We start from the raw sequence: 24923 nt of genomic DNA, 5'->3' as shown, positions 1-24923 counted from the left end.
AAACAAAAAACCCTTATACAACTTTTTCCTAATTAGGAAAAAATATTCCCTTCTTTTTTATTAAAAGAAATTAATAATATAACAAAACCAAAATCTATTACTATTAAAACTAAAACAATCAGAAAAACCAAAAACACAACTATTAATAAATCCATGCTTTAAGATCTTCATTTATTAAATATTTATCATAGTATTATAGTAATCTAATAATACTATGAAAATCTATCTGAACACCAATGCATCAATTAATATATTTCCATATTTACTTTTCTATAATTTCATTCAATATTTCCAGGCTCAATTACTTTTCAGGCACTTAGCATTTACTATTATTAACTTTCATCAATCCTCTACATTTCTAAGTATATTTTAAATTCATAATGCAAACTCATAAAACCATACAGTACATATCATAAACCCCTTATTTATCCTATGTATCTTCCATTAATTTTACCTATGTAATTCTATATAGTTCTAAAATTCTAATCCAATTTTACAAATTAATACATCCTAATATTAAACAACAAAACTAAATTAAAAACAAAACATAAACATATATGAATTTCAGACTTCTTCCCCCCTCTAAATAGTACATTCCCATTTTGTTTTTTACTTTAAAATAAGGTATGTGCAGTGTGCATAGGGATTTGTTCATAGTTTTTTTTTTATAATCCAGCCCTCCAGCAGTCTGAGGGACAATGAACTGGCCCCTGTGTAAAAAGTTTGGGGACCCCTGTCTAAATATATCTTTTACCATCAAGAAACCATGTTAACCATGATAAAACCTTGTTTTTATCTTTTTTTTTAATCAAACTAATTTATGAGTGGAAATACAAAGGTATATTTGCTCCCAACTAGTATATTATGTTCACTACTCATGCATTTCTCCCAGCCTTCTCTGTTTACCAAGATTTATGTACTCCCAGCAAAAACAGCAGAAATGACTGTAAAATAACACAGAATGAATTCGCTCGCTTGGGAGTTGAACGGGAATACCTTTAATTTTAGCACTACAACATTGAAACTCCACCCTTCTTCCCCACTGGCCCCCTGACGTACCAAATACATCACTCCGGTATTTAACCCATTCCTCCCCTTAATATCTTCTTCCAAACACCTGTTCCTTACGTTTTTGGACCCTTCTGAATTTAGGATTGACCCAGAGAACGTCTGTTTCTTCCTCGCTAGATTCTGGACTCATAGCAACATCCTGTGGCTGGCCTCCCACCTGTTCTACTACCTGTAACCCCGGGCCTACCACTAATTCATAAATACTATCTGTACTATCTGTATCCGAGTCCTCATGTTCTTTATCATCCTCCAACTAACCAGGAGTATGTACAACACCCCTCATGAAGGACTTACTAAATCATCTAGTCAAGGGGAAATACTTTACCAAGTTGGACTTAAGGGAGGCTTATTACCGCATCAGAATAAAGGAAGGGGATGAGTGGGAAACTGCTTTCAACTGCCCATTAGGGAGTTTCCAATTTTGGGTGATGCCATTTGGCCTGAAAGGGGCCCCTGCCATGTTCATGCAGTACATAAATGAAGTTCTACACACCCACCTCTACAACTGTGTTCTTGTGTACTTAGATGACATCCTTATCTACAACCAGAACTTCCCTGACTACGTCAAGTTGATGAGGCAAGTCTTGAAGAAGCTTTTGTCTGCTAAGCTCTATGTGAAACTTTCCAAGTGCGAATTTCACCAGACATCAGTAGACTATTTGGGATACCGCATATCTAGCGAAGGCATAGAGATGGACCCAACCAAGGTGAAGGCAGTGCTTGATTGGCAAGCTCCCCCCCCCCACACACAAGCAATTACAGAGTTTCTTAGGATTTGCAAATTTCTACTGGCAATTCATTCCAGAGTTTGCAGAAGTTGCCTTGCCCTTAACCGAATTACTAAAGCCACTACTAAGCCCAGACCATCTCAGACAATCAAGTGGATGATGGAATGCCAAAAGGCTTTTGAAAGGCTCAAAAGACGTTTTGCAAAGGAGCCCATCCGGCAACATCCTGACCCTGAGCGGAAGTTTGCGATCCAGTCCAATGCTAGCAATGTGGCAATAGCTGCGGTGCTATTACAAGACAATGGAAGGGGACAGTTGCTGTTTTGTGCATACATTTCCAAGAAGCTGACCCCCACCGAGAGGAGGTAGGCTATTTGGGAGAAGGAAGCATTTGCTGTACATGTAGCACTGGGAACATGGAGGCATTTTCTGGAAGGCGGAGCCATTCCTTTCGAAGTGTGGACTGACCATAAGAACCTGGAAGCATTAAAGAACCTCTCGGAGGCTTTCCCCTAAGCAAGTACAATGGGCCCAATATTTCAGACGGTTCAATTTTACACTGAAACATATCCCAGCTGGGAAGAACCTCATTGCTGATGCTCTGACACGAAAACCACTGTACAATAGCAAGAGAGAGGAAGAAGTACATCCAATCATCCCATGTATTTCCCCCCCTGCTGAAAGTACGGAGAAAGCTGCACCTGTCCTCACCCGAGACCAGACCAGGAGACAGGTTCCACTAGGGAAGGGGGAATGGGAAAACAAATTGAATTCAGCTTTGCCCACTGACCCATGGTTCAACGACCATAAGGAAATCCTAACACTGAGGAAAGGGTTGGCTTGGAAGAAAACCAAGCTGTATGTGCCTGCCAGCCTGCGACTAGATATTTTCCAACGGAGTCATGACTCCAGACTAGGGGCCCACTTTGGGTTCCTGAAAACATTGCATCTGGCATGGAGACAGTTCTGGTGGCCCAGACTGAGAGCAGAAGTTGAAGATTATGTGAAAAGTTGTGCTACGTGTGCCACCAGAAAGCATCGGCCTGGAAAAACCCCTGGATTGCTGCAGCAAGTAGCCAGCCCTAATAGGCCCTGGGAAGAAATAGTGATGGATTTCATAGTGGAGCTCCCCCGTGAGCAAGGGAAACACTGTTATTTGGAATATCATCGATTTGTTCTCCAAACAAGCCCATTTCATGGCAAGTTCGGGGCTACCCACAGCCAGACACTTCGCTAAATTATTCTTAAAACACATTTACAGATTGCATGGAGTCCCCTGCAGAATCATATCAGATCGGGGGATCCAATTCACAGCCAGATTCTGGAGAGAATCTGTCCGCACCATTGGTTCCACCCAAGGACTCCGTTCTGTGTTTCACCCTTCCACAAATGGAGCAGCAGAAAGAGCTAATGCCCTAGTGAAAAAGTATGTTAGATGTTATGTGAGTTACCAGCAGAAAAAATGGGCTGAATTGCTGCCTTTTGCAGAAGTAGCATACAATAATTCTATACACGGCAGCACGGGACTAACCCCTTTCCAGGTTACTAGTGGTCAAGATTTTGTTCCCATGCTGGAACTACCTACAGAACCTCCCTCGTCTATCACGTTGGTGGAGTGGATGGAGAAGCTGAAGAGAGGGTGGGAGAATACCAAGAAGTCGCTGATAGAGGCAGCGCAAGCCTACAAAAAACAAGCAGATAAGCACCGATCTCCCCAACTCCCTTTTCAAGTGGGAGATAAAGTTTTCCTGTCTACAAAATACATTCGGTTAAGGCTGCCTAGCAAAAAGCTAGGCCCAAAATTCCTGGGCCCTTTCCCAATAGTGAAAATAATCAACCCGGTCATGGTGCAGCTTGCGCTGCCTAGAATCCTAGGGAGGATCCAACCTGTATTTCACTGCAGCCTGCTTAAGTCGGTGATCAGGTCCAACATAAGGCCACATGCACAGTTGCCCCCTTCCCGGTAGTGATTCAGGAGGAACCCTACTATGAAGTGAAAAAATTTTTGGACTCCCGCATTTTCTGGGGGAATTTGCAGTACCTAATAATTGGAAGGGGTGCCCTCTGTTGGAGGCTACCTGGGTAAAGAGTCAGGATGTTAGTGCCGATAGGTTAGTCAAGCAGTTCCATAAGAATTATCCGAACAAGCCAAAGGGTCTCGGAGGGGGAAGGTAGGATGGTTTGGAACGGTACTAACCTCTATACTTATTCATCGTTCCAGGAGATGGGTTTTGTGGGAAGGGAGGCCGCCTGTCAGGCCCAAAGTCATTATGTGAAGTCCAAGGTTGGCCTGACACAGCTTTGGAGTGTGTGAGAGAGAGATATGCCACCACACATCCTTTCTCTAGATGCAGGAAGAAATCAGGAATCCTGCATAGGATTGGCCCTCATGACTGCACTTGTGGGTGTGGGGATATGAGATGGGGTTTTGACCTGGATGTAATCTAAGGGACTCAGACTTGGAAGGATTCCAGTCGAATCCAGACATGGCCGTTAATAAATCCTACCCGGTGAGAAGCACAGGCGTGGAGTTGTTTTATTTCTCGGAATGCCGTTTTGATTTGCTAACACAATGTCCCTCTCCTCTCCTTGTTTTATTTGGGTAATTTCAAGGCAGGTTCTTATATTTCCACAATTCACTTACCAATATTATTTAAGTAACCCAGTTTCTGGACTAATGTACTACACTGAATCTTTACATAACCAAAATCAAAGCAAAGTCATACTTCACTCATAGGCCTCATAGACCATATCAACCAATCTAAAAACATAACATGGTAGACTAAACGTGCAGCTTGGTTCTCATAACACAGAAGATCTAATTACGAATTATCCCATTTTCTGAATTTGTATAATACCTAAACCACAAACTAACCAAACAAACACCCATCTACTCTCCCTTCCAAAAACCTTAGCTAAAGTTCAAAAGAACCAATGAATTGCCTGAATGAAACTACTAGATCTTCAAGGAATATGTTGTGTAAACACATCATCCCAGCCTACTTGAAGGTTATAGCTGTAGAGATGAAACTAGAGGATGGATACTGCACCCCAGGTGAAGTTCCTTCTAGAAAAGCAGAATAAATCTAACAAATAAATTAGAAACCACTTACATGAAGCTCATTCATATTCATGACAGATGTGGGAGGCTTGATGGTACCAAGTCGATACTGAATGCCCTCCTCCAGTGTCATTCCCCAGAACTGACTGTAGTTGGAAGCTCTCCAGCTAAAAAAAGACAGAATACAATCTGCTATATACTCAGAATGAGCCATCTCAGGCTGTAACATTTAGATCCTTTGTAGGATGAATTTAGTTTCCTCTTTCCTGGTTGCTAATTAGCTCAGAATGAAAAGCAAAAAGTCCGACTCTTCCGGGAACCTGAACTAGTGAATGGGTTAAATAGCATTAGCATTTAGACTTGAACACTGCTTCAGTATTTTACAGCCCTCTCTAAGCAGTTTACAGAGAGTAAGCATATTGCCCCCAACAATCTGGCTCCTCATTTTACCCACCTCGGAAGGATGGAAGGCTGAGTCAACCTTGAGACTACTGAGATTCGATCTGTCAAACTGCTGGCAGCCGAGGATCAGCAGAAATAGCTTGCAGTACTGTACTCTGACCACTGTGCCACCGAGGCTCTTAAGCATCTAAGGCAGGAGTTCCCAACCACTGGTGGGCACTGAGATATTTGTAACTGAGTCAGAGAAATGGTGGGAGAGCACATGCACATACATGTGCATCCCCACTTGTGTGAGCAGTGGGCAAGCACACATATGCACATTCCATTCACCGGCGCCACTCTGCTGGTCCACAAAGCCAGAAAGGTTGGAGAACCTTCCGTCCCCTGTCCTAATGTCTCTCCTTAATTCTCTCTATATATCTCTCCTATTCCAATATCTTTTCTTCTATTCTTTCATTAATATATCTTATACATATATCTTTTCTTCTACTCTTTCATTGATATATTTAACTACGAGCATATCCTCTGTAAACTTCATTATGTTTTGGACAAAATAAATAAATAAAATTCAAAGAATACAATTTTTGTTCTTACCCATAATTCCCTCTGTTGATGGCATCGATCATGTCCCCATTGATAAGACAAACATGGTTTTCACAGTCCCATTCGCCATGCCCATTGCAAGTACTGTGGAGAAAAGATGCAGAAATGATCATTAAGGACTCAAAACGGAGATGGAGTTTATCACAAATCCAAATCTGAGATCTGCAATTATAGGTAATCCTCAACTTATGACAAAAACTGGGACCATTATTTCCATTGTTAAATCTCCGGGGAGGGGAGGGAAAGGGAAAGGAAAGGCAGGGCTGATCAAGAGATAGCCAAGACTTTGTGCCAAACTACATGTTACACAGAACAGATTTTTATTTGATTTTTTTTCCATCAGCGGCATTCACACTCTCAATCTGTGCCATTCTCTGGCTTTGCACATACTATATTGAGAAGAAGGATGATTGGAGTAAAAGCCACTTTATCATAATGAACTGTTCAAGATGAAAACCAACCAACCAAATCTAGCATATTGTGCCAAGCAGCTGCATGGGTTGACACCAATCTTCTTCAGAGGTTTGAGTAAAACCATACATCATACACAGGGTGGATTGCTAGCACTGGCTGCTACCAGTGTGCTGTGCATGCAGCTTTGGTTGTCCTGTATTTGTGTGTGTGGTATGCAAGTGCATACATGTACACCCCAGTGTGTTTTTGCTTTTGCGCATATGCAGGAAGCAAAAATGCACTAAAATCTCAAAGGGGGACACATGCGCATGGAAGCAAAAAACTGCAAAAATCTCACATGCACAGATGTCCCCTTGTAAGATTTTGCTTCTGTGCATGTGCACAAAGCAAAACTACAAAAAAAGATGGTAGCACCGATAGGACTGGCACCGATAGCAGTCACGCACAAATTGTGCAATCTGGCAGCTGCGACCAGTGCACCATCCCCTAGTGCACCGGTAGCAACCCACTACTTATCATCACCGTTCCCTGTAAGCTGCGCACGTGCGTGCGCGCGCTCCAAAATACCCCCGCGCGCACCTTTTTCCTCGGGCGTGCAGTCCCCATCCCCCTGCCAGCCCGCGGGGTGGGGTGGGGGGGCGGGTGGGGAGGCGCGGGCAGTAGAAGGGAGCCGCGGCCACACCTGCCTCTCCATGGTGCCTCCAGCCCCCTCGCGCTCCTGGCCTCTCGGCCCTGCCCCCCACCCGCCCGGCCTCTCTTTCTCCTCCGCTGCAAGAGAGGGGGGAGGGGCAGGCGTTCTCCGGAGGCTGGCGGGCGTGCGGGCCGGCGCGCGCTCTTCCCATCTCCCTGCCTGCGCACCCGCCCGGAACATTCAAAGTAAGAGCGAAGGGTTTTCTTATTTTGAATGTTCCGGGCAGGTGGGCTGGCAGGGAGATTTGGGGAGCGCGCGCCGGCTGCCCCCCGAACACCTGGCCGCCCACCCGCCCGCCGCTCACTGCCCGCTCCGCCTCTCTTTCTCCTCCACTGCAACACGGCGCCCGGCCACGCTCCTCCTCCCGGGAGCCCAGCTGAAAACAAAACGACTCCAAAAGTCGACTGGGCTCCCGGGAGGCGGAGCTTGGCCGCGTGCTGTGTCTTCGCCTCTGCGCGCAGCCGCCGCCCGGCCGAAAACAAAACGGCTCCAAAAGTCGGCCGGGCTCCCGGGAGGCGGTGCGCGGCTACTTCCTCTTCGCTGCAGAGCAGCACGGAGGCAAAGACACGGCGCCCGGCCGACTTTTGGAGCCGTTTTGTTTTCGGCCGGGCGGAGGCGGCGCGCGGAGGCGAAAACACGGTGCCCGGCCACGCTCCGCCTCCCGGGAGCCCAGCTGAAAACAAAACGGCTCCAAAAGTCGGCTGGGCTCCCGGGAGGCGGAGCTTCACCGCGCGCTGTGTCTTCACCTCCGCGCGCCGCCTCCGCCAGGCCGAAAACAAAACGGCTCCAAAAGTCAGTCGGGCTCCCGGGAGGCGGTGCACGGCTGCTTCCTCTTCACTGCAGAGCCGCCGGGCAGAGGCGAAGACAACGGCGCCCTCCACTCTCTCTCCATCTCTCTCTCTCTCTCTCTTTTTTCTCTGTTGCCGGCGTGGTGAACGAGAGAGAAAGAGAGAGAGAGAGAGAAAGGAGGGGAGAGAGAATGAGAAAGAAAGCGAGAAAGCAAGCAAGAGAGAAAGACAGGGAAAGACAGCAAGAGAGAGAGAAAGAGAGGGGGGATGGAGGGGGATGGAAAGACATAGAGGGAGGGAAGGAGGGAGAGAGAAAGAACAAAAAAGAGAGGAAGGAAGAGAGAATGGAAGAGGGATGGAGAGAGAGGGAATGAAAGATGAAGGAAGGGAGAGAGAAAGGGGGAGGGAGAGATAGAAAGGAGGGAGAAGGGGGTAGTTAGGGAGAGGGAAAAGGAAGGGCTTGGAGAAAGGGGGAAAGAAAGGTAGAAAGGAAAGAGGGAGGGAGAGATAGAAAGGAAAGAGGGAGGGAAAGATAGAAAGAAAAGAGGGAGGGAGAGATAGAAAGGAAAGTGGGAGGGAGGAAAGAGGGAGGAAGACATAGAAAGGATAGAATTATGGATGCAAGAACTTGCTCATGTGTGATAGCGCACGCCCACACTTACTTACTTACTTACTTACTTACTTACTTTATATATTTATACTTATATGCCGCCCAGTGCCAAAGGGACTGCCGCTCAGACACTATACTTTTCCGCTCACCCCGAAAAAAAATTAGAGGGAACACTGCTTATCATATGACAAAAATGAGTGGAAAAGAAGCACCTTTTGGACTACTTTAACAAATGTTCCTCAAACCCAGGACCTTAAAGACACATGGACCTCAGCTCCCAGATTCCACAGCCAGCACGCTGAGGAAACATTGATTTAAACTAATAAATACAAAAAGTAACAGTTTAGGGACCATGTGTGATGTTGCAAGTATTCAGTATGCCTCAACATTCGTAGGCTTCAGAAATTCCTGCACCATTTAGTGACGCCATCTAACAAGATGAAATAATATCCTGCTATGTGTTTCCAGGAAATGGAAGCAGGATGCATGAAAGAGGAGTGGAGAGTGTGAGGAGGGCTCTGCAATAATTAATTGTTTCTGACCTTTGGTGGAGGAAATACATTTTAAAAATAAAGGGATATTTTTAAATCCCCCTTTCCACTTGGATCTCAGCTCCATCCCTTTTTTAAGAGCAGACCGTGGCTTGCTGCACAAGAGGTAAAGTCCTAATTATGAATTGCCCTAAAAACTTATTTGTTTTGTTTGTTTTTTGATTGACTCTGTCCCAAATGCTTAGCTGGCAAAGATACTGCAGAAAAGCTAGAAAGGGAGTACAAAGGTTTAACAGCAGGATAAGTAATTATTATTCCCTACTAATATTAAATATAGAGATAAATAAGAAGCCCCTTGTCATCATATCTATTTATGCCCCTAATGAAAATCAAAAGTGTATGAAAGAGTATAGAAGAGCTTGGAGCAATTTTTTTATCAAACCACAGACGTCCTCAAAAACAGTTACAAAGACAATAAGAAAATTTGCATCAGGGACAGCCCCTCCACTACCAGGTGGGCAAAATAAAAAACAACCCACAGATATGACGGCAATTGAAAAAGGACAGAACACTCTATCCCTACAATCAATGCAAGCATCTTTAGATAAAATAACGGAGTTTATGATTAAATCACAGGAAGCTTTAGCTTAAAATCCCAGAAATAATGGAAAAGCATCATGAAGAAATAAAAGGAAAATTTGAGGAATTAAAAGGAGAGATTAAAAGATTAGAAAAGAAAATAGACAATACCCAAGAAACAGTAAATGTGCATGACTATAAAATTAAAGAAATAGAAGGAAAAATGGAGAAGATTGGGAAGAGACAAGGAACAACAGAAGAAAGATTGAAAGAGGTGAACAGAGAGTTAGAAGGTGCCATAGCTCAATTAGAGCTTGAAAAAGCATCTTATTACTTAAGATTTCAAAATGTAATTGAAGAAAAAGGAGAAAACATTTTGGGCTTAATGACTGAATTTATTGCAGAAATCTTAGAACTGGAAAAAGAAGAAGTTAGTAATAATATAGACGAAGTCTACAGAGTTTCAACGAATTACATAAGGAAATATCGACTATCAAGAGAGGTGCACATCAAATTTATAAGGAAATCAATAAGAGATGAGGTGTACAAGGTCACGAGAAAAGGAAGAATATCATATAAAGGAAAAGAAGTAATAATTCTAAAACAAACTCCAAGAAGAATCAGGGAAAATAGAACAGACTTCGAGTCCCTAACAAGAAAGCTTTTAAGAAGAGACATACATTTTAGGTGGTTAGCACCAGAAGGACTACTCGTGATATGAAAAGAAAAAAAGATTAAAATAGACACCATAGAAAAGGCAAACAAATTTATAGACCAAGAACTGGAAACAGAAGGTGATAGTAGTACAGAGACTGAATCCCAGAGCCAAGAAGAATTAAGTACAGAAGACAGAAGAGTGGGAGAAAGAGAGGAGGAACAGAAAGGAAGACAGATAGAAACCAGAAGCGCAAAAGCGAAGGAGTTAATAGTCCAATAATTTAAAATGGGAAAAGCAATCCAAATTATTTCAGTTAACATCAATGGACTTAATATACCAATCAAAAGAAGACAAACATTTAGTAAATTAAAGCAACAAAATGTAGATGTAACAATAGTGTAGATGACACAAAAGAGAGGGGGACGGGGTCTCGTGACTGCAGCACCGGGATATTTCTCTCTCTCCTGGGAAATGTCCCCAAGTCCCATTGTCCAGGGGTTTTGGTCCTTTTGGACAAGATCGGATCTCTCCTGCAGGGAGAGTGACGCTTGGGATGCTGCCAGAGGCTTGGCAGGGGCCAGCATGCCCCGCTGGGCAAACTGGCTTGTCTCACACCGGCTGTGGTGAAGTCGGACAGGCAGCCATGCCTGTTCTGACACAGCTGCAGAGACTATCCATTGCCGGGAGGATAGCCAAATGATTCCATCTGGAAAGAGAATCAAAAGACTTACTTGCAGAGAGAGGCCAGAGTTTTTCTGTCTATGATGGTAAGTGGGGAGTGCCTGAATGGGATATTAGACCTTTGTTTCTCGCTTGGTTGCTGGACGGGGTTAAAATGGCCTGAGATTGAAGAAGGCAGCTAACTTTGCAACGTGGCATTTCAGCGAAAGCTTTTAAAATAGCAAAATTGCCCATCATTTGGATTATTTTCAATTACCTAATTGGATCTCTTTGAAATTCGCCTTTTGCAATTTGAAATTTTTAACTTTTGTTTTGGAATCCTTACCTTTCCTTTCCCCTATAAACAAAGAACATTGTAAGACATGAAGTACGAAACAGGAAGCTACAGTCAAAGATTCATTTAAAGCTATTCAGAGAAAAGCTACATAAAGACTTGGAGAATTGATCATCTAGCATCATCGTGTGTCCGGAAGAAATATAGCAGTTTGCTACTGGTTTTAAATACAGTATGCTACAGAAGAATGACCAGCCAATGCATTAAGGAAATCAACATTCAAGATGAAATTATTTGAACTGAATTAAATTATTTGAATTGATTCGATTTAATTGGACTGATTGATTGGACTGAAATTACATTTGTCATAGGTTCAAAGACTATTCTTGCTGTGGAAAGACTGATCAGCTAAACCCATGGAAGGAAGATAATGTTTAAGATGAAATTACTTGAACTGAATTAAACTTATTTGAATAGATTTGATCTAATTGGACTGATTGATTTGACTGAAATTACATTGAATAATATAAATTTAAATTAAATACTTTAAAGAATTAAATGTTTTAAAGAAAATTAACATTAAAATACATGTAAGAATATTTGTTACTAGAAGATATTAGCACCTTTTTTCTCTTTTCTCTGTTCTTACAAAGTTATAAATTACAAAAAGAATTGAGTATATTTAATGAATTGGATTTTTTAAATATTTTAATCTTATGGGAGCTTATATATATATATATACAAATATACAAGCAAGTGATATAAAGTGTAAAATGGAAGAATTATATAACAGGAGAAAATTTAAGGGTTATAAATGAAAAAATTGAAAATAGCTTTGATTATTGCACATAATATGGATGAGATATTTGGTAATGATTATGATGATTATGATTATCTTTGAATGAACTTTTTTTCTATTTTCTTCTTTGGTTTTCTTTTTCTCTTTTTCTTTTTCTCTTTTTTATTTTATTATTCTGATTGAATTATAAATTGCTTATTTGATTTATGGTGATAAATAAAGTGTGACAAGTGGAAAAGATAAGGGAGGAGAGTTACAATAACAGGAGTAGGATTAATATGGGATAATAACAAGCACTAATTTTGTTAGGTACTATATAGCAGAGGTCCCCAACCTTTTTTGCACCAGGGACCGGCTTTAAGCTAGACCAGTTTTCCATGGCCCGGGAGGGGGGGGGGGGGGCGGAAGCTAGCTGTCAGCAGCGCCGTAAAAGGGCGATCAAGAGAGGAATGGGTGAATGAATGGACGGAGGGTGGGAAAGAAGGAAGGAAAGAGGGAAGGGACAGGAACAGAAGAAGGGTGCAAAGGAAGCAAGGAAAGGTGTGAAAGGGGAGAGTAATAGAGGAAGGAGTGAAAGAAGGGAATGAGGGAGGAAAGATGGGAGGAAGGAAAAAAAAAGCAAGAAATGGAGGGAGGAAAGGAAGGAAAGAAAGAAAGAAAGAAAGAAAGAAAGGGGGAAGGGACAGGAACAGAGGAAGGAAGCAAGGACACTTATGAAAGGGGAGAGTAAGAGAGGAAGGACTGAAGGGAGGGAGGGAGGGAAGAAGGTAGGAAGGAGAAAGAAAAGAAGAAATAGAGGAAGGGAAGGTAAAAGAGAGAAAGAAAAAGAGCAAGAAAGAAAGCAAGAAAGAGAAAGAAAGAAAGAAAGAAAGAAAGAAAGAAAGAAAGGCAATTTCAAAGAAAGGCTGACTGAGCATCTCTCACTCTCTCTCTCTTTCTATCCCTCTTTCTTTCTTTCTCTTCCTTTCTCTCTCTCCTCTTCCTTTATCTCCTCTCTCTCCCTCTCTCTTTCTCTCCCCCCTCTCTCCCCCTTTCCCCCTCTCTTTCTCTCTCTCCCTCTCTTGCTATCTCTCCCCCCTTTCCCTCTCTCTTTCTCTCTCTCCCTCTCTTGCTATCTCTCCCCCCTTTCCCTCTCTCTTTCTCCCTCTCCCTCTCTTTCTCTCTCTCCCCCCTCTCTCTTTCTCTCTCTCTCCCCCTTTCTCTCTCTTCTTCTCACTTTCTCTCTCTTGTTTTCTTTCTGTCTCTTGCTTTCTCTCTCTCTCTCACTCTTTCTCTCTTGTTTTCTTTCTCACGCTCTTTCTCTCTCTTGTTCTCTCTCTCTTGCTATCTCTTTCTCCCCCCCTTTCTCTCACTCTCTCTTTCTCACTTTCTCTCTATCTTGCTGTCTGTTGCTCTCACTCACTCTCGTTCTCTCTCCGTTCTTCTCAGCGGTGACGCGCGCACGCCCTGCCCGCCTCACCTTTGCGAGAGCACTTTCGTCCCGGGCTCTCAGCAAGGGGGTTGCAGGAGAGGCGGGGGCGGCGAAGGTGATAGTCAATGTCGGGGGCGCACGGGCGGTTGCGCACGCTCCCTATCTCCCTGCTAGCCCACTCGGAATATTCAAAATAAGAAAAACCTTCGCCGGCAAAGGCTTTTCTTATTTTGAATATTCCGAGTGGGCTAGCAGGGAGATAGGGAGCGCGCGCAACCGCCCGTGTGCCCCCGACATTGAATATCACCTTCGCCGGCCTCCACTGAGAAAAACCTTTGCCGGCATTTCCTCTCGGCGTCAAGGAGGCGCAGCGGCGGGCGGAGAGAGGGAAGGGGGGGCAGCAGCGTCCCTCCTGGCCTAGGCGGGCCGCCCGACCCTCCCCACCTCCTGCAAACACGGCCGGCGGCAGGGGGAGAGCGAGGAGCCGGTTCCGGCGGGCGCGGGGCTTGGCTGGCTGGCGGGGGGAGCGCCGCTGGTGGTGTGGAAAGGCCGAGGGGGCCCTGGCGCCGCGGACCGGCTGAAAAACCCCAACGGCCCGGTCCTGGTCCGCGGACCGGCGGTTGGGGACCTCTGCTATATAGGAAAGATAGATGAAACAACAAAGTGTTAAAATCAATAGATTAGGGAAGATTATCATGGAGTTCGATAGTGGAAGACATTTAGAATTAGGGATAATATATAGATTAGGGAAATATATAGATTAGGGAAGATTATGACATTGCATTTAGCAGTGAAAACAATTAGAATAGGAAAGATTATTGCACTGATATGACCTTGACACATAGATTAGGGAAGTTTATTACACTGGGATTGACAGTGGGGTTTATAGATTAGGGAAGATTATCACACTAAGAACGGCAGTGGAAAATATCTAGATTAGGGTAGAATATTAATATTTTAGGTTTTTTTTTAATGGAGGATACTTTTTGTATAAAATAATGGAATAATAATGTTTTATATTTATTTTGATTTGTTAAAGTAGAAATGACATACTGATATAATTTAAAAAGTGAAATAAATTAATTGAGTAGGAAATGTATTTTAAAATTTCTAATAATAACCCTTCCTCCTATGTATAGATTAAGATACGATATGAATAATGTTTTTCTTTTTCTTAGTCTTTTCTGTTCTTCCTTTTCCTTTCCTTTTTTCTTTTATTCTTTTTCTTTCTTTCTTTCCTGGGCTTTTAAAGAGGCGTAAATTTGGATATTTTCTATTGTTAAGGGCAGTTATGATAAAATGAGGGTTTTTTAAAAATGAAAGTAGGAATGTGTTTTCTAAGAACTCTAGAAAGGGACTGAAGCATGATGGCATAGTTAGGAAAAACGGCAAATAGCCAAGAGAAATTTAGATAGCTTTAAATATAAATGAAAGCGAAGAACATTATCTAAAATCCGGATGATAGCATTTGGAAAGGATGTAGCACAGGATGAATGATACCTACCAGAAATAATTGGTGATGATATATAAGGGTGACAAATGACAAAATGATTGGAAAATGAACCTCAACATATTGAGTGAGAACCAATATAGGGAATGGATAGAAAAGGAAATGGAATTTGTTTTAAAAATAAATAAAAACATGGAAACTTCATCACAAAACCTATGGGACACAGCAAAGGCTTATATTCGTGGTTTAACAATCTCCTATATAGCAAAAAGGAATAAAGAGAAAAAGGCACAAGATCTAGAAATAGAACAAAAACTAGGGAGCTTCAAAATGATCCGATTAATGATAAAATTAAAGGGAAAATAAATCTGCTAAAACACAAAATTAGTTTAATTGAACAAGAAGAAACAGTGCGAAAATTAAAAAGGGCAAAACAGGACTATTTTGAAAATGTAAACAATCCTGGACGTTGGTTGGCCAATAAATTAAGGAAGCAAAAAGAATCAAAAATAATTAATAAATTAGAAGATAAAGAGGGAAAGATAAGATATAGTATGGAGGAAAAGATGGTAATAGCATTTGAATTTTACAAACAGCTATGTTGGAAGAGGTTAATGAAACAGAAGTTAAAAATTTTCTAAACTCCCTAAAACTACCTACCTTAACAGATGAACAATCGCAAAAACTGAATTCCCAAATCACAATGGCAGAATTTCAACAAACAAGTAGACACAATAACAAAGCGACTGGCCCGGATGCAATCCCAGCAGAATTCTATAAATTCTACTGTAATTCCATCATGGTGAATATGCTTGAGAATTTTAATAAAATAATCTCCAAAGTAAAAATTCCAATATCCTGGTCTGAAGCCCTGGTTACTCTAATTCCCAAAACAGGAATGGCAAAATAAAAAATAGAAAATTATACACCAATATCCCTCCTTAATGTCAATTATAAAATATTTGTTTCCATAATCTCAACCAGACTTTAAAAAATATTAAATGTTATAATTCACAATGACCAAAATGGGTTTCTTCCAGGCAGACAGATAAAAAATAATATTAGGACAATTATAAATACATTAGAGTACTACGAACAACACCCTGAAAAACAAATGTCCTTAATTTTTTTTAGATCCTAAAAAAGCTTTTGATAATGTTAATTGGAGATTTCTAAAAGCACAATTAGCAAGGATGAAATTCAGTAAATTGATAGATTCCATATATGCTAAACAAACTGCACAAATTATAATGGGGGAAAATAGAAAAATTCGAAATACTGAAAGGAGTTAGACAGAGTTGCCCCCTCTCCCCTCTTCTATTTATACTAATACTTGAAATGATGCTAATTAAAATAAGAGAGAATAGTGAAATTAAAGGTCTAAAGGCCAGAAAGGAAACTTACAAAGTTCAAGCCTTCACTGATGATGTTGTTTGTATCACAGAAGAACCCCTGACCACGATCCCTAAACTAATGGAAGTAATACATGGATTTGCTAATGTAGCGGGGTTCAAAATTAACAAATCTAAAACACATATGATAACAAAAAACATGACAATGGATCAGATAAATAATTTAGAAATCCTATCTAAAATGAAGGTGGCAAAGAAAATAAAATACTTGGGGATCTGGATAACATCTAAAGCCTCCTCTTTAAAAGAAGACAATTATACTAAAATTTTAGCTAAAATCAAAAAAGACTTAGAAATTTGGAACAATCTTCAACTTTCCCTCCTAGGTAGAATATCAACAGTAAAAATGCACATTCTACCAAAGATACTCTTTCTATTTTGGGTAATTCCAATTAACCCAGGTAAGAACATTTTTACAGAACTCACTAAAATTACCAAAAAAATTATATGGTGAGGTAAAAAACCAAGAATTAAATTAAAAGTATTAAATTAAAAGAAGATTGAAAAGAAAGAGGTGGGTTTGGATTACTGAATTGGAAACTGCATTATCAAGCTGCAGCCATGATATGGATAAGAGATTGGCTTACCCTAGAAAATAACAGAGTTTTAAGTTTGGAAGGCCACAAATTAATGTTGGGTTGGCATGCTTTCGCATGGTATGAGAAATATAAAGTGCATAAGTATTTTAAAAACCACATAACTAGAAATTCCTTATTACAAGTTTGGTTAGAAATTAAGAAAGATCATGTTCAAACCGTCCCAGATTGGATCTCACTAATGGATGTAATAAGACTTCCAAACTTTTAAAAAAGTACCGAAGTATTAAGATATGAAGATCTTTTAGATTCCCATTTAGAGTTAAAAACCAGGCAAGCTTTAAATGATGAGGGTAGGTGTTCTGCCTGACTGGGCTCAGGCGATAATTAACGGTCCAGAAAGAAGGTCAAACACACACGTGCACTGCTAATCAGCAAACTTGTATTAAACAGAAAAGAAAAGGCTAAAGAAAACTGTCCTTATGTTCAGGAGTAAAACACAGTTCGAGGTGAAAATTCAGCTAGATACAAACCCCTGACCACGATCCCTAAACTAATGGAAGTAATCCATGGATTTGGCAATGTAGCAAACAAAAAGCAAACAAATACAAAAGTCACGTAGCAGAAACGTTCCAGGAGTCCTCTGAATTCTCAAGGCACGAGAGCAGCAGCTAGTCCCAGAGTTTTCAACTCCCACTTGCCTGACAATGCTGAGTTGAAATCCAAAGGTACAGAGTAGAGGCTTCAAAGCAGGAACCACAAAGCCACACAAACCACACAGATAAACATCCACGGTTTGCCTCTGCCTCTGTTCCCTTTTGTAACTTTAGCCGTCATTATGGGAACCACACCCAGCCCTCATTCTGTGGACCACACCCAAACACAGGTGACACCATAATCACCGTTGATAATCCCTTAATTGAGCCCTGCATTGCATTGCTCTACGGCTACATATATTAATTATCTGTTCAGCATCCGAATCCAAAAAAGAGAGGCTATCCAACGGGCTGCCTGCTAAATCCCCTGGACTATCTGCCAGTTCCTATGGGCTGTCTGCCAATTCCTTTGAACCATCTGCCTCATCCTCTGGGCTGTCTGCCACATTTTCCTGGCTGTCAGCCAGGTTTTCACAATCACTTTGTGACGCATCTCTAACATATGTGGGGGCAACAGCTGGCCCGAACACAACAGTAGGGAGATAGGTTGGGGGACATACACTCAGATCCAAGCAAGATTCTCAGCTGACAAAAAGACTTACCTTTTTCAATGAGGGAAATCGACTTTTGATAAATTAATTATGAAAAATCAAGAAAAAATGACCTGGAAAATATATAAGTATATGATAAGGTCCAAAATAGAAAGTAATATGGTAAAAGATGCCATGATTAGTTAGTGCAGGAACTTTGGGCACTCAATAGATATGGACAAATGGGAAAATTCATGGACATACAATTGGCAGATAACAAAGTCCACAGCATTTAAAGAAAACCAGATGAAAATGTTCCATAGATGGCATTTGCCACCCAACAGACTCACCAAAATGTATCCAAATCTCCAACCAAATTGCTGGAAGTGCAAAAAAGAGATAGGTACATATTATCATCAATGGTGGACCTGCCCTAAAGTTAAATATTATTGGAACTTAATCGAGAAGTGGTTAAAAGAAATAATACAAGAGGAAATAGAAAAGACGCCAGAATTCTTTTTATTAGGAATTCCTACTAAGAAGCATAGTTCCCTCTAAGCTGAGCAAGTGAGCAATCGCTCACTTAAAAATCATCATCAACTCAGAGTTTTCCAAACCTGCCCAGAAGCCGAGAGGGACTGCCGCTCAGACACTATACTTTTCCGCCCACCCCCCAAAAACATTAGAGAGAACACTGCTCAGAAGTATAAAAAAGAAACCCAATATCTATTAATACATATTCTAATGGCTGCCAGGGTAGCCTACGCTTCACAATGGAAAGATACCGAAATTCCAAGAGAAGAAGAAATAATAAATAAAATCACTGACTGTGCTGAAATGGACATGATGACAAGGCGGTTAAAGAGACAAGAAGAATCTGAGTATTATAAAATTTGGCATAAGTTCTATGAGCGGCTGGATAAAAGAATGCTACTGTAAATATTGTAACATACATCAGATGGTTCAAAATTACGTGAACTTATGTAAATAGTAATTAGTGATAGTTTATACTTTTTTCTTCCTTTCATTATTTCTTTTTATTACATTTTCTTAATGTGATCTATAAGACTTGTATTTAAATTTCTTAGACTGAAAAGTATGGAGCAGCTTGGGTTCCTTTTTTATGTTGTGTGTTTTTGTATGTGTCTTTGTCCTGTCTTGGAATTTAAAAAATCAATAAAAATATTTTTTTTAAAAAAGAAGTCTCCCACCCCAGTGAGTATCTGTCAAAGGCTGCAGCAGGCAGGGATTGCCGCTCCCACCGCTACCAGTGTGCTCCACATGCAACTCTGTGTCTCCAGCATGCCTGTGCACACATTCGAGTGAGATTTTGCTTCTCCACATGCACAGAAAGTAAAATCTTGTGAGGGGACACATGCGCGCATGACATTTCAGTGGGTCTTTTTGCTTCCATACATGCACAGAACAAAATCTTGCTTAAACGCATGTGCATGCACGCTGGAAATGTGGAGCTGCATGTGCAGCTCAATTTTCGCTACTGGTACGATGGTGTTAACCGTACCAGTAGGAACCTGCTACTACTGGTCTGTGTGGATGTGGGAGGAAGGAAACAGAGGATAGCCTGGCAACTTCACATGGTGGTTAAAATGCCACTTGTTCTTGGCCAGCATCTTCTGAAGGCTGCAGGGACAGGGTGTGGGGGACAGAGGGAAGCCTAGCAATTTTGCAGAGTGATTAGAAGCCTTCTGCTCTCAGCCATCATCTCCCAAAGGCTACAGGGATGGGAGGAGAGGCAGCTAGGAAACATTTGTGCAGTGGAAGCTTTCTGGTCTGGCATCTCCCTCCTGCCCCTGGCCAGCATTCCCCAAAGCACTCCCCCTGCCACTGCTGTCCTCTTCTGCATTGGGGTGGGTCAGACATGGCACAGCAGCTGGGCCACACAGTTCTTTGCTTGTTGGCCCAGCATCAGCAGCATCATCTACAGCCTCAAGGTCCTTTGCTCAGAGACAGAGTGCACCGAGCCAGGCAGGGCAGGCAGCAAGTGTGCTGCTTGGGAAGCAGAGAGACCTCCGGAAAAGCACACCCATTCTCAGGCTTTGACTGTGATCCCTTGGTGCAGTGTGAGCAAAGGACTGGGTGGCTCCTGGTGTGCTTTGGCACATGCCTCTCCTTGCAATGGTGCAGAAAGAATTCTGGTTCCTCAGCTGCCCCTTCCCGCACCCCAGCCACCACTCACTGGCAATGCAGGGCCTTGCTGCCTGACCTGCACAGCTCAGTGCCCTCTGACTTGGAGCGAATGGCCGTGCAATCTATCACCCTTTACTTAGAATCTAATAACCTACTCTCTAACAAACAATTTGGATTCAGAAAGAAATTATCCTGCAACCTACAACTACTTCATTGCAAAAACATATGGACTATCCAGCTAGATCAAGGAAAATCCATTGATGCAATTTATATCGACTTTTGCAAAGCCTTCGACTCAGTGGTCCACAACAAACTACTCCTAAAATTCAAATCCTATGGCATCACAGATTCCTCCACAGCTGGATTACTGCATTCCTGTCAAACAGGCAACAAGTTGTCAAAATTGGAAGCGCAATTTCCACCCCCGTCCCTGTCAAAAGTGGCGTTCCTCGGGGCAGCGTACTAGGTTTTACCCTCTTCATTCTCTACATCAATGACCTCTGCGATCACATCACAACCAACTGTGTTCTTTTCGCCAATGATGTAAAACTTTTCAAAACCATGGACAACACATCTACTCTTCAAAAAGACCTCGACTTTGTCTCAGATTGGTCTGACACCTGGCAACTTCAAATATCAACCAACAAATGCTCTATCCCCCACATCGGCAAAAAGAACCTGAACCTCATATATAAACTGAATAAACAAAATCTCACAGCCAACCCCCACTCAGTAAAAGACCTTGGAATACTAATATCAAATTTATTTATTTATTTATTCATTAGATTTGTATGCCGCCTCTCTCCGTAGACTCAGGGCAGCTCACAACATACAATAGAACAATTCACAACAAATCTAATAAATTTAAAAAACATTTAAAAACCACATTATTAAACCAGACATACACAAAGACATACCAAACATAAATTGTATAGGCCCGGGGGAGGGGGGAATGCCTCAATTCCCCCATGCCTGACGGCAGAGGTGAGTTTTAAGGAGTTTACGGAAGGCAAGGAGGATGGAGGCAATTCTAATCTCCGGGGGGAGCTGGTTCCAGAGAGTCGGGGCCGCCACAGAGAAGGCTCTTCCCCTGGGACCCCTCAGACAACATTGTTTAGTTGCCGGGACCCGGAGAAGGCCAACTCTGTGGGACCTAATCAGTCGCTGGGATTTGTGCGGCAGAAGTCAGTCCCGGAGATATTCTGGTCCGATGCCATGAAGGGCTTTATAGGTCATAACCAACACTTTGACTTGTGACCAGAAATTGATCGGCAACCAATGCAGACTGCGGAGTGTTGGTGCAACATGGGCATACCTGGGGAAGCCCACGATTGCTCTCGCAGCTGCATTCTGCACGATCTGAAGTTTCCGAACACTTTTCAAAGGTAGCCCCATTTAGAGAGCATTAAAGTAGTCGAATATCGAGGTGATGAGGGCATGAGTGACTGTGAGCAGTGAGTCTCGGTCCAAATAGGGCCGCAACTGGTATACCAGGCGAACCTGGGCAAACATCCCCCTCGCCACAGCTGAAAGATGGTTCTCTAATGTGAGCTGTGGATCGAGGAGGACGCCCAAGTTGCGGACCCTCTCTGAGGGTGTCAATAATTCCTTGAACCAGGGTTATGGACGGACAGATGGAATTTATTTATTTATTTATTTATTTATTTATTTATTAGATTTGTATGCCGCCCCTTTCCGTAGACACGGGGCGGTTCACAACACAATAAACAGTTCATAACAAATCTAATAATTTACAATTTAAAAATATTAAAAACCCCATTATTTAAGCAAACATACATACAAGCATACCATACATAAATTGAATTGAATAGGTCCGGGGGAGATGTCTCAGTTCCCCCATGCCTGACGACAAAGGTGGGTTTTAAGGAATTTACGAAAGGCAAGGAGGGTAGGGGCAGTTCTAATCTCTGGGGGGAGCTGGTTCCAGAGAGGCGGGGCCGCCACACAGAAGGCTCTTCCCCTGGGGCCCGCCAACCGACATTGTTTAGTTGACGGGACCCGGAGAATGCCCACTCTGTGGAACCTAATCGGTCGCTGGGATTCGTGCGGCAGAAGGCAGTCTCGGAGATATTCTGGTCCGATGCCATGAAGGGCTTTAAAGGTCATAACCAACACTTCGAATTGTGACCAGATATTGATCGGCAGCCAATGCAGACTGCGGAGTGATGGTGTAACATGGGCATATATCGGGAAGCCCATGATTGCTCTCGCAGCTGCATTCTGCACGATCTGAAGTTTCTGAACACTTTTCAAAAGTAGCCCCATGTAGAGAGCATTAATGTAGTCGAACCTCGAGGTGATGAGGGCATGAGTGACTGTGAGCAGTGAGTCCCCGTCCAAATAGGGTGGCAACTGGTGCACCAGGCGAACCTGGGCAAATGCCCCCCTCGCCACAGCTGAAAGATGGTTCTCTAATGTGAGCTGTGGATCGAGGAGGACGCCCAAGTTGTGGACCCTCTCCGAGGGGGTCAATAATCCCCCCCCAGGGTGATGGACGGACAGATGGAATTGTCCTTGGGAGGCAAAACCCACAGCCACTCCGTCTTATCCGAGTTGAGTTTGAGTTTGTTGGCACCCATCCAGGACCCAACAGCCTCCAAACACCGGCACATCACTTCCACTGCTTCGTTGATTGGACATGGGGTGGAGATGTAAAGCTGGGTATCATCAACGTACTGATGATACCTCACCCCATGCCCTTGGATGATCTCACCCAGCGGTTTTATGTAGATATTAAATAGCAGGGGGGAGAGGACCGACTCCTGAGGCACCCCACAAGGGAGAGACCTCGGGGTCGACCTCTGGCCCCCCACTAACCCCGACTGCGACCGACCGGAGAGGTAGGAGGAGAACCACTGAAGAACAGTGCCTCCCACTCCCAACCCCTCCAGCTGGCGCAGAAGGATACCATGGTCGATGGTATCGAAAGCCGCTGAGAGGTCAAGAAGCACCAGGACAGAGGATAAACCCCTGTCCCGGGCCCGCCAGAGATCATCCATCAACGCGACCAAAGCAGTCCCCGTGCTGTAACCGGGCCTGAAACCCGACTGCTGGGGACCTAGATAACCCGCTTCTTCCAAGGACCGCTGGAGCTGGAGTGCCACCACCTTCTCAACAACCTTCCCCATAAAGGGAAGGTTGGAGACTGGACGATAGTTATTAAGTACGGCTGGGTCCAGGGAAGGCTTCTTGAGGAGGGGGCGCACGAGCACCTCTTTATAGGGTGTTTTGAAAGGATCCCCTCCGCAAGGAAGCGTTGACAATCTCCTGGACCCAGCTCCATGTCACCTCCCTGCTGGCCGAAACCAGCCAGGAGGGACACGGATCGAGTAAGCAGGTGGCGGAACTCACAGCTCGAATGGCCTTGTCCCCTTCATCAGGTGTCACCAGATCAAACTCTTCCCAGAAAGGTGGACAAGTATGGGCCCCAGTCACCTCGACTGACTCGTTGTCAGTCGACTCTGCTTTCCAATTGGAGTTGAGGTCCACCCGGATCTGAGCGATTTTATCAGCGAAAAACGTGTTAAAATCCTCGGCACTACTCTGTAAGGGCTCCCCAACAGCCCCCTGGTTAAGAAGGGAGCAGGTCACCCTAAACAGAGCGGCCGGGCGGGATTCCGCTGATGCAATCAAGGTGGCATGATACGCGCATCTTGCCGCCTTGAGCGCCACTTTGTAAGTCTTAATAAAAGCTCTTACAAGTGTTCGATTGGATTCAGACTTACTCTTCCTCTGTCGCTTCTCTAGACATCTTTTCTGTTCTGTCTGGGTCCCCCCAGACACCAACACCAACTACAAAGAGTATCCAGACACACTGGTAAAAAGCAAAGGCAGTTTATATATTTGAAAGCAAACACAGGTAACAAAAACTGTTCTTACAGACAGGAACGTTATGAAGCTTCACAGAGGTTTCACAACGGCCAGGCAATAAAACAGGATTCTTGCTGGCAAAAACAACACTGGAGGTAATAAAACCCTCGCCTCCCCCAAGTCTTCAGCCTTCGAAGCCACAAGCCAGGATCAGTGACGCCAAGAATCGAAGCAAGGTCACAGGACTCCCAATTGATAACTCTCCACAATACAGTAAGGGCGGGCCTGCCTTTTCAACCCTGCTGAGGAGAACCACACCCAAACACAGCTGTTACCAATTCAGGGATGGAAATACCTTGCTAATTGGCCCCTCCTTTGGGCTGCCCGTCTCTGCCTCATATCTATGATAGCCTCGACGTCTTCACCTAATGAATCCAGGCTACTTGCTGGGGAGAGCCCCCCCGGGGGTCTCAGGCTGCTCTCCCTCCTGCTCTTCCTCTTCTGCCTGGGCCTCCCCCTCCTGTTCATCGTCCTCCCCCTCTGAGCATGGATCCAGCAGAGTTCCAGCCATTTCCTGAGGAGCCTCAGGCTGAATCACAACATTTTCTGGCGTTTCAACTCCCAGAACTCCTCGTTGAACCATGAAGCTCTACGGGGTCTAGCGCCACGGAGAGGTCGCAAAGGTGCAATCCGATCAAGAGCCTCCGCTGCAGCCTTGTTCAAGGCCTCCGCAAGAGACTCCGCTGAACTGTGGACGAGTGCATCTGGAATAACCCCAAGCGCCGTCTGAAAGCCCTCTGGGTCCATCAGGCGTCTGGGGGGGAACATCTTAATCGGTTCCGCCTCCCTGCAGGGAAGGATTGGAGCCAGGAAGTCAAGCCGTAGTAGAAAATGGTCCGACCATGACAAAGGCAATGCTTCTAAGCCCCTTAGTCTCAGACCATTACTCAATTGCTCGGAGAGGAATACCATGTCGGGTGCGTGTCCTCCCTCGTGAGTCAGACTCTGCACTACTTGAGTCAGGTCCATGGCTGTCATGGTGGCCATGAAGTCCTGTGCCAATCCACAGGTTCCGCCGAGCGATGGCAGGTTAAAATCC

At 43.6% G+C, this 24923-nt stretch overlaps 1 protein-coding gene across 1 annotated transcript in view; it reads right to left on the bottom strand.

The window, feature by feature from the left end:
- Positions 1 to 24923, bottom strand: part of LOC139155656 (tubulointerstitial nephritis antigen-like) — a 169971-nt gene that overhangs the window by 78121 nt on the left and 66927 nt on the right. Inside the window, exons 4-5 of the mRNA XM_070730880.1 lie at positions 5857 to 5949; positions 4913 to 5027 (exon numbers count right to left, since the gene is read on the bottom strand). Coding sequence (XP_070586981.1) covers positions 4913 to 5027; positions 5857 to 5949 — 208 coding nt within the window. The remainder of the gene's footprint in view (positions 1 to 4912; positions 5028 to 5856; positions 5950 to 24923) is intronic.

This window comes from Erythrolamprus reginae, unplaced genomic scaffold, assembly GCF_031021105.1.
Source record: "Erythrolamprus reginae isolate rEryReg1 unplaced genomic scaffold, rEryReg1.hap1 H_4, whole genome shotgun sequence".
NCBI classification, from domain to species: domain Eukaryota; kingdom Metazoa; phylum Chordata; class Lepidosauria; order Squamata; family Dipsadidae; genus Erythrolamprus; species Erythrolamprus reginae.
This window is presented reverse-complemented; position numbering and strand designations above follow the sequence as displayed.